The sequence below is a fragment of the Toxorhynchites rutilus genome, chromosome 2, assembly GCF_029784135.1.
Source record: "Toxorhynchites rutilus septentrionalis strain SRP chromosome 2, ASM2978413v1, whole genome shotgun sequence".
NCBI classification, from domain to species: Eukaryota; Metazoa; Arthropoda; class Insecta; order Diptera; family Culicidae; genus Toxorhynchites; species Toxorhynchites rutilus.
In genome coordinates, this window is record NC_073745.1 from 55,384,463 (window position 1) to 55,395,170 (window position 10,708).

The 10,708-nt window shown below is 36.2% G+C and overlaps 1 protein-coding gene across 3 annotated transcripts in view; it reads left to right on the top strand.

Moving 5' to 3' along the window:
• The window catches only part of LOC129767963 (uncharacterized), a 33,108-nt gene extending 22,421 nt beyond the window's left edge, over nt 1-10,687 (top strand). For 2 of the 3 annotated variants that reach the window (XM_055769287.1, XM_055769288.1), the window contains exons 2-4: nt 9,757-10,147; nt 10,210-10,489; nt 10,551-10,687. In XM_055769287.1, coding sequence (XP_055625262.1) covers nt 9,757-10,147; nt 10,210-10,489; nt 10,551-10,673 — 794 coding nt within the window. In that variant the 3' untranslated portion in view covers nt 10,674-10,687. Of the gene's footprint in view, nt 1-9,069; nt 9,161-9,756; nt 10,148-10,209; nt 10,490-10,550 lie in introns of those variants that run through there. The other variant, XM_055769289.1, reaches the window with a different exon arrangement.
• The last annotated feature ends 21 nt before the right edge of the window (nt 10,688-10,708 follow it).

Here is a 10,708-nt window from a genome sequence, read left to right on the forward strand (position 1 = left end):
ACCAAGTGCATTGTAAAATTATAATAGTTTAAATGAAAATTTCTACTCCATGTTGTTTGATTGCCTAACAAGTGTAGTCCTGACACTCATTTAACCATTTGTCGATACATTTCCTGTTTGTTACACAAATAATTACCATTATATAAAATCATCATCAGACACAGTTTTCGTTCAAAATGCTTTTGCAATTTCGAAAAAAAACCTCTTATTTCATCACATAAAATAAATATTCGATACGTTAAAGTAAATTTTCATTCATAATTTTTATTTTGAAAGCATGTTTATTCCAACTGAAATTCATAATTATTTTCGCCTCCCAATGAAGGCACACGAAGCTTAATGCCGTGTGAATATACTCTTCAAAATCAGAATCCGAATTGGATTACCAATTTTTTTTTCCATTTTAATTGTCTTCTTTTTTAGATTTTCCAAAACAATATTCGGAACTTGACAGTTCAGTATAGTTGTATTGTTGAACCCGTGAGACATCTCAGTGCGAACCCAACAGCTTTCGGGTTGAACCTAGTGCGAAACTAGGTTGCAACTGAGTGAATAAAAAAACGTTTTGACACCAGTTAGGTTGGAACTGTGGTTAAAACTGAACAAAAACGAATTCGCTATCTGTTAACTCTTTTTGGGTCTTGAAAAAGACTGTTGTTTTTGGTGGAAGAACTAGCTGCTCCCTCTCGTTTATTTATTGATGACGTTTTACGAAGAACTGAGATGAGATCCTGTCGGTGACCGGTATTTATACTGCTAACGGGATGTTTCGTGTGTTATGTCTATTGTGTACAATATTTCGTTTGTGTTATCTCGTCTGTTGAGTGTTATTTTAAGCTACACTAAGACGATAGCGGTTTACGGTACCACATTCGTGAAAGAACTTTCCTGTTCAAATCGGAGGAACACAAACAATCTTATTAGGTTATTAATAGCTCAACTGACTCAACAAAAGCGAACCTTTTTTTTCGACTTAGAATCAGATAAACAATCACTAGACAGGAAAGGGTTTGGGTTAAAGTCTGCTGGACATATGGATACCCAAAAATGCAAGAAAAACAGCCATGGAGTTTGGAATTTCTAATGTAACTATTGTTAATCTAATTATGATGATGGTTTGAATTATAGAAGCTTTCTCAGACTTTCTTAGTTCATTTGCCTCTAGTCTCAAAAAAGACCAATTGGGAAAACTAAGCTAAGCCTTGAGAAAGGCTATTCAGAAAGCCTAGTTGCCGCTGCCATCTGGTCGCTAGTAGGATGAATGATAAATCGTGAACGAATTATTGGTGACTGTTTATGGATGATCAATTAGTTTTTGTGAACCCAAGCATTGTTTCCGGGTTAGAAGCGGAGTGATAACGCACCGACTGGGTGCTTGAATTAACACCGGAAGTCAAAGGTATTACTGCTCGGCGCAAAGATGAACCGACCCGGAAACCGTATCGTTTTTCGGATAAACAATAGAAAAGCGCTTGAATTTTGAAACACAACTGAGTTCCGTCGTATCCACTTTCGGAGTGGCTTTATTAGTTCAGTCGGTCACTTATATAGGAATTCAATGATAAAGGCATGAACAACACCTTCTGTGTTTCATAACAATGATGATTGTGTCGTGTATGTAACATTGTGATGATGGTTCTGAGGTTTCTGTGCTGATTCTGTGCTGACAATGGTGTGGCTAGGATGAACTTTGTTCGCCTGACAATGATATTATGATGATGAGACTGGACTTTTCTAAGCTGATAATTATGTGTCGAATAAGAGCTTTGTTTTGTCACAATGATTTTTGTATTTCGTGTATCACTGACAATATGAGCTTTTTCTGATGATCGTTTGGCTAATACAATATCCAACATCCAAAGTACAATATATTTCAAGCCGGATTTGAAGAAGATATATTTCAGCTGTATTCTTCATTTGGTTCGGATTTTCTGATGTAGTTCTGAGAGTTGTTTGGAATGTTATATTTGAGAGCCTTGGGATTATAATTTTGCTGAGATACTTAAAAACTACTTGCATATTCAGTAAGTTCAGTGTTCAGTGTGGCTCTAGACAGCGAGCAATCAGCAGTGCAAGTTAATTCTGAAAGTTAATTTGAAAATCTGCCGGTGTTTTATTGTTTCGCGAAACTTTCGCACCCCCACTCAGTGAAAGCATTTATGTATCGACCCTTGCCAATGACACCAAAAGTTTGTACTAAAGATTTCCATTTTTGAATTTACAATATCGTAGTCCTACGTAAACAATGCGGTCGTGTCTTGGACATTGCTCTTCTTTATATATTTTTGCGGCCCTCGACACCATGACTAACACTTGTTTGTGCCCCCTATGAAAAAAATGTTGAGTTCTGCAGCTCTACATTTAAAGATTTGAGTGTTCTCGATTTGTTGCCTCGTCAATACATTTCGCGAAGCATGCATGATAGCAGGAAGATTTATCAAACTTTTTTTTTCCAAGGAGAATGGAAACTTCTCCAAAATCAAACATCAACGGTATCGTTCAATCAAACCGTGTGCACATGGTTCACGAAATATCAAATCAATTTAACTGACATTGACATCGATTCTCGAGTAAAATCATCATATCGAAACATGGTTGATTTATTGCTTTCACTTTCCACAGTGCACATTTGCATTCTAGTTGTAGCAAACGTGCGCCCCAATTCATCCTACAAGAAAAACTATCGTTCTACGATATTTCCTGGCATTTTACAACCTCCCATCCGCAACCCGATATCAATAACATCCCTGGTCTACCAGTAAAACAAATATCATTTGTTGAACCCGAATTGGAGCCACAAGATTGATTGATGTGTACCTAGCCGGGCCATCCACTCTACTCGGCTCCCCTTTCGCTTTCACTGGAACAACGAGTACGAGTTCATTCACGGTGCCATTGATTCCGGAAACCGCGAAGTCCTCCTTTTCAATTCCCTTGATTACATATTGTTTATGGGGGCATCAATTTGGCTTCACCAACCCTCTAACCCTTTAATCGGATTCGATCAAAAAGCAATAAACAAAACTTCACGATAACAAGCATAGACTCGATTCGCATATTGGCTTATCTACCCTGGTGGTACGAGAGCATAAATAAGTCATAAAACATTTAAGAGCTATCGAAGGGTGAATATATTTTCCCATGAATGAGAGGGCAAGTAAATTGGTTTAAAATTGGTACGGGATGGAATTGTTGACGGTATTTTTCTTCTTTTCCATTTCGGATTCACAGTCAGCTGGTAAGCTCAGTTTGAGTGGGACTTTCACCGGTGAAGGATCTCTGCAAGGTATCAACAACGTCTTGAAGTCAGTCAAAGTGGAAGTGAACGTGAGTTGATATGCTTGAGAACAATGAGTTTAGCCGGTTATTGGAGCGGGAAGGACGAAAGGAATACCAACTGATTCTGAGAAGATGCAATGAGTTTGGTGGGTGTTTGCATAGTAGAATTAGGAGGATTAGGTTAGGTCTTTGAGTCACATGTGATTCATGACACTGAGCGTTTCTGAAATGAGAGTGATGACTTTGGGTTTCAATTTTGATTATTATTACGATAAATGATTCGAAAGATGATCCACCAACAAAAAATATTTTTTTTCGCTGCACTTGGAATACTATTTCAATATTTTACTTAACCAAAAACTTCTAAAGGTATCTGACAATACTCCAATTTTTTTGGGGCAGCTAAAACTGTAATTTATTAACAGTATTAACAGGAGTAGTTTAGCGCCGGCAGAAAATTCTGTTCAAATTCGTTGAAAATGCAACAAATTGATAATTTTCTCACTGGAAACGTACTATTTAGGATCTACTGTGTAAGGTCATGCAGTTTTTTTTTTCAATAAAATGAATATTTGATATTTGATGATAAATTCAAATTTATTTTTTTCTTTGAAACTCTCTATATAGTTTATATAGTTTTATTCGCTGCGCATGAAATATTGTAAATCACTGAAATAATCGATATTGCTTCACTAGAAATATTGTTTTGATTTTTGCATAACCAAAGGCGCAATAAAGTGAATTTACAAGGCAGTGTTTTAGGGGTTAACGGGCCGTGGCAACTATATTGTCAACATTTTTTCAGCTGTTTCAATAGTTAAAATATTTTCAAAGGTAAATGTGTTATTCCTGATGTAAGGATTATGTTCTCTGAAGTTGGAATCGATTCGTTGCTTAGTTTTCGCAAGCTTATTAAGGGTTAAAATATTAGGTTGGGGAAAGAGTAATCCATTATTTTTTGGTGAAATCCAAAATATTTTTTTAATATGCTCCGGAATGTCTGATTTGGGTCAAATATGCACCGTTTTGTTGGAAAAATTTATTGCTATTCTAAAAGTAGCTTCATAATGCCTCTCTCATAGAAGTTTTGGTTTTTAATGGAAACTCTAGCATCAGATTTTTACAATCTTCTCTCGATCCCAATTTCTTATCCCTCAGGAAATTTTACAATGCGGGGAAAAGGTGGTAATCGCTTGGTGCCAGGTCCGGACTATATGATGGATGCACTAAAACATCCCAATCAAGCTCCCGGAGTTGTGTGGCCTTGCGTTCTCCTGATGGAACACAACACCTCCTCTGTTGGCCAGTTCTGGACGTTTCTGGCCAATCGCTAGCTTCAAACGGTCCATTTGTTGACTGTAGAAATCTAAATTCAGTGTATTGCACTAAAAAAATAATATATTTTTTTAATTTTTTCAAAAAATAATTTAAAATTGAAGAGAAATTAAAATTAAAAAAAATAAATTGCACGTATTTTACTGTTACAGTATCGGCACCATTAGCACCATTCATAATTTCAGCGGCCTAGCTTGCATTTCCGCCTTTAATCGATAAAAAGTGTAAAATGTTCCGAAATTTTATCTTTGTTGACTTCCATTTTTAACACCCTGTAAATCACAACTGAATGGAACGAACAAAAAACAGCTAAAGTTTTTTTTCAGTGTGAAGTATCACCTTTACAACGAGACTAAAAAAATTTGTATGACCGATATTACGCGAGATATTGATCACAGAAGCCAGCTACCGAGAAAATAATGGATTAGTTTTTCCCCAACCTAATATATTGCTTCGAAAGGGGCCTTTTTTGAAGATTTATAATGGTTATTTTTTAGATATTCATTTATTATTTATTATATATATTTATTTTATATATTTATTATTTAGATATTTATTTATATTTATATTCAGCCATTCCATGGCAAACCGATATAGTGGTTCTCAGATTTTCGTTAAAAGTGATAATTTTGTTCTTTATTGCAATTTTCCCAAAAATGACTTTTTTCGAAAATTATAACTTTTTATAACTTTTGTACTGCTGGACCGATTCAGATGATATATCGATATATAAAATTAAACCCAATAAACCTAATCTTTCTTGGAAAAATATTACGCTTGTCAAAAATTCGAATTTTGTTTTTGTAATTATTGATTGTATTTGTTTTTCATTGTTTTCATGGCTTTGGACTAGAGGGCGCTATATTCTTTTTACATTTTTTCTTGAAAGCTTAGTTTTTTACATAACATATTCAGAAATCAGAGGTGTGATTTTTTTGACGAGTATATTCGTCAATCACAGGGTAAGTTGCGCTGGTAAGATATTGGATGAAAAAGAGGGGTTTATTTCAATCTCAACGTTTCATGCAATTCTGAGACACTTGGCATCAAATTTTTTTTGAAGACCCTGATTTCCCCCTTAGGTGATTTTTCGGTTTTTAAAAAATTAATTTTTAACGTCTGCGACAATAGTAAATGAAGTCCGATTGAGTTGATAGTTTTTCGTGGGAATCAACATTTTTAATCAAGTTCCCTTTGAAAATTCGAAGGTCACTTTTTTCCCATACATCCATTGGCACTCTAACCAACATGATGCAATAGTTATCTCGGTTTTTCATTCGGAACATGCTACGAAATGTTAATTTGCACGATAATATACCCTATGCAAAATATTAGCTCATTCTGACTTCATTTACTGGTGTCAAAAACGTTAAAATTTGAGTTTTTTCGAATTTTATCTCGAATTTTTTTTTCCGAAAAAATGTTTTTTTGGCGCTTGGTCGTTTTTCCACCTGAAAAATCGATTTTTAACAAAAAATTTTTTTTTGAGATAACTGTAAATATCGATGTGTCATGTAATTTTAAGACATTTGGCATCAAATTTTTTTTAAAACACCGATTTTCGGTGATTTTTCGATTTTCAAAAAACTCAAACTTTGACCGCTTTGCGCCACTCCCCTTAAGCCCGATTGAGCTGAAATTTTGCATAGGGTGTTTTTTCGAGATGGTGAACATTTTGTATAGGATAACTTTTTGAAATTTAGGGGTCGATTTTTTTCCCATACATTCATTGGCACCCCATTCCATGCCAAAGCGATATAATGGTTCTCAGATTTTCGTGAAAATTGGTAGTTTTGTTCTTTATCGTAAAACATTTGACCTGCATTATTTTTATGGGACCCCCTCTCCATTCCAGAGGAGGGAGAGGTGTCATACCATCATAGAAACATTTCTCGAACCCAGAAACCCTCACATCCCAAATTTGGCCAATTTGCTTGATTATTTCTCGTGTTATGCAGAAGTTTGTGTTTTTTATTGTATGGAGGCGACCCCTTAGAGAGAGGGGAGGAGTGTCTATTCAGCATAGAAACATTTTGTGCCCCCTAAAACCTTCACATGCAAAATTTGGCTCCATTTACTTGATGAGTTTTTGAGTTATACAGAAATTCGTGTTTCATTTGTATGGCAGCCCTCTCTTAAAGAGAGGGGAGGAGTGTCTATCCACCATAGAAACATTTATTGCACCCTAAAACCTTCACATGCTAACTTTGGTTCTATTTGCTTGATTAGTTCTTGAGTTATTCAGATATTTATGCTTCATTGGTTTGGCAGACCACCCCCCCCTTTCTGTAAGAGGAGGGAGGAGTGTCTAACCACCATAGAAACATTTTCTGCACTTTACTTTTTGTTTTACAGAGGTTTTAAACTTTGCAATTCACAGCACGGCTCTACCACAGGAGCTGACATCATGAACAAGCATCGCTGCCAACCGATGAATTAGCGTATCGTGATGCCAAAAATGATTTACAAAAAAGTTAGAATTTTTAATATGTACAATGAGCGGAAAACGTGTAATTTAGTCGAGTCTCTCAGAAAATTGTAAGTTATTGAATAATTCTCGGCCACTGTTGATGGGAATATCAAAGAATAGAAAAAAACGAATTTACTAATAGGGCCAATTTTTTTCACAAAATTCATTTTTTTCACAAAAGATTGATTACATTGATCAGTCATAATTTTTTTTCCACAAATCATTTGATCTAAATTTGATCAGATTAAAACTAGAATGACGTTACAGGCCCTGAAAACAAAGCAATATGAGACATACCCACGAAAGAAGTAGACACCACTGAGTTATCTGGTATGATTTTTGTTCCATGAGCATTTTAGAAGTCATCTAGACTCAATGTCGAATGGTCAATAAGGTCTTGTAAATTTATTAATTTTCGTCAAAATACTAACCGAAATATGGAAAAGGACGCAGCTGAGGAAGGTGAATCGAAAATCGAGAGTGCCGATGAACCGCTCTTCCCCGTGATTAAACATATTCTCAGGGAGCAAACTCTCCATCGACAGAAGAACTAAAATCTAGTATCAGTGTTTTCTGTCCATTATGATTTAGTTATTTTTTTAGACAAAAATAAACTATAAAATAAAAAAGACATAAAAGACAAAAACATAAGCGCAATTCAATTAATTTCTTGATTTTTTTAAACTCCAATCTTAAAAAAATATTTTTTCCGTTCTTCCGTTTTCCGGAATATGACGTGTTTCAAATTCAGAATATCGATTTGACTACTTCTCGATTGAATGACAACGACAAAATAATGCGGCAACAAATTGGCCAGTATATCAACACCAATGAAGTTGTCATATCTTTGATTTCACAATTCATGAACGGGACCCAACAGTCATGATTTTGGCTATCCATACAGAAAACCTATTTTTCACTAACGAAACCGTAATTGAGAAAAATGAATATTGATTTTCTTTATTTCATTTTAAACTTTTAGATAAAAATATATTACTTTCTTTCACTTCACATTTCATATATTAACTTTTTTTTTACTTATTTACATATTTTACATCAAATACATCAGTTACGTAAATGAAATACATTGAAATAAGATGGTTTGAATGATTTGATTTTTTTATTGTTGGCGGTCATTGTCCAAAGCGCTCAATTCCTCTATATAGCATAGCCAGTGTTTGGATTTCGATCAAAATCGAATGATACACAATGTGTCATGCAAGAAAACTCTCACGAACATATAACCAAATATGAGAGGATCATTCAGATACTTGTATGAATGTCAGTAATCACTTGTATAATATTTAGTGATTAAACTGAGAGAGGAACGAAGACTGTTGATTGCATATCCGATCTGTATCAAACATCGCATACCATTTTCGAAGCCTGCATACAAGTTTGAACCGCATATATCGTCCCGCTCTACTATAGCGAAACCCACTGCACAGGCAAGTGCAAAGCAATAAATAATACAAGAAAAATTACGTCATCATTCGGTCACCATTTGCGGAGAGCAACAAATGGGGAAAGAGAGCGGTGTTGCTAGTAAAACTATGCGGTCTATATGAATATACACATTTCAAGGGATAGAGGCGTTAAAAATGGAAAATATAATCTGACTACCCGTCCCTTAGCCTCTATCGAGCTAAATAATCATATAGTTTGCACTCTCTGAGACTTAAAAATCAGGATCTGCTACATTAGCTGAATATGAATCTTTCGCTTTGCGTTGTCCGTACGATCCTGCTGTTTCATGATGCATGGAGGGGTCGGTATGCATATGTTAGAGACAAAGAAGAAAATAAGCTTTCTGCACCGAAAGCGTATATGATAGCTTTGCTTGCATGCTGGTGTGCAATGAAGTGCGAGCCGATGCAGAGTTGTCTCGTTCTCTTTTGTGTCGTGATTTGCAGCACATAACAACAATAGAATACCGCTGGGGGAAATGTTTCCTGAAAGATCATATTTGAACGAACGAAAGCGATTTTTTCAATGAGTGGATCATTTGGAAAACACTGGGCATAGCTCTTATCGCCACATATTCGTTTGATCTTCATCAACGAATGGATCAAAAACGTAAAAACATTCAAATATACGTACAATATATTAGCTATTGTTTATTCAATTACCAAAATATTCACTAGAAACAATTTATTTGGCAGAACAACGTTTGCCGGGTCAGCTAGTATTTTATAACATGTTTACTATCCATCATATCGTTAGTTGTTCATCTATCTTTTAACAATAAAACAAACTAGAAACTTGAATCGTTAAGAACTGATGAAGTGAGGGGGTTCAAAAAAAAAGTTGTACTATGGCGTACACGATACTAGCCCTTCTGGTTACCGGAAACAAAAAAAAATCGACATATTCTGAATCAGTAAAGGTGCCGCTATCGCATGTATCGAAAAAAGTCAGAAACATGATTTTTGACAAAATGGCGGCCGTTTGAAAAACAAAATGCGGTTAAAAACGTTTTTTCTTATGTTTTCTGATTTTTTTAAAATAGTAAAATTTATAAAATATCATTTTTAGGGGGTTCATGCGATAGAGAGACGCATGCAGATTGTATTCATATAAATTCGACATGAATCGGTTCAGTAGGATGTTTTGATTTTCTGCAAATTACTAGACTAGAATACTGCCTTAAAACGCAAACGTATCCATTCCAGGTTTCGATTATGTGGTCAAGCGGCCACCTCAGGCCAGAGTATGCTTCGGATCCGGAATCCAGCGGGAAGCGGTACCCCTGCGGGGTCCTGCCATGAGTCCCCTGATGCGACGAATAATGCCCAAATCGGCGGGGAAAAATGTCGCGCCAGGCTCGTACAACATCACATACTTTGACAAAACATCCCATCCTGCCTTGAAAACCGTGTGCAGCTCACGAGGGTTCGGTTCCCTCTCGGCCACCAGCGTGCGTTTCACATTCGACGAAATTAGTAAATCCCCGGGGGTGGGGGATTACACCACAATCAAGCCGAAATCGGTTGAAGCCTCCAAAGTGCCGTTTGGGGCGGCCGTTCCCCGGTGGAAGGAGAAGCCGTACCAAGCTGTTCCAGGGTAAGAACTGTCTTCAATATCAAGAACTATTGTGCGCTATATATTTTGTTTTCTCTTTCAAGTGCTGGCACGTACACGCAGGGCCATCGCAAAGAAATTCGAAAGCACTCATTTGGAGGGAAAATCCGCATCATACCGGCAACAATGACTATCTGCAAGACGAACCATTTTGATAGATGCTATCGCTGTGAAAAGAACCCGATAGTTGACTATTGGAAGAACTTGAAAACGGAGCGCTGTCTCTGCAGAGACTGCATGGTCAAAGAGATCGATGACGCAAAGTATCGTTCCAAGACGAAATCGGTTATGGTTGGGCGAATAGCAGCACTGAAGGAGTACAAAGTGAGCTTTTCTGAGGGTTAATAATCGAGACACAGAAAATTCAATTTCAAATATCTTTCAGCGCGTTCGTCACTGTTCCTATTACCACAAACACGATAAAACGGCGGCAGCTATTCAATTCGTAACCAATCAAGAACTGAAGCGAAAGTTCAGAGTAGAAAATTACCTCTCGATGTTTGAATAAAATTATAACATAGACTTCTTTCTTTTCTATTCAAC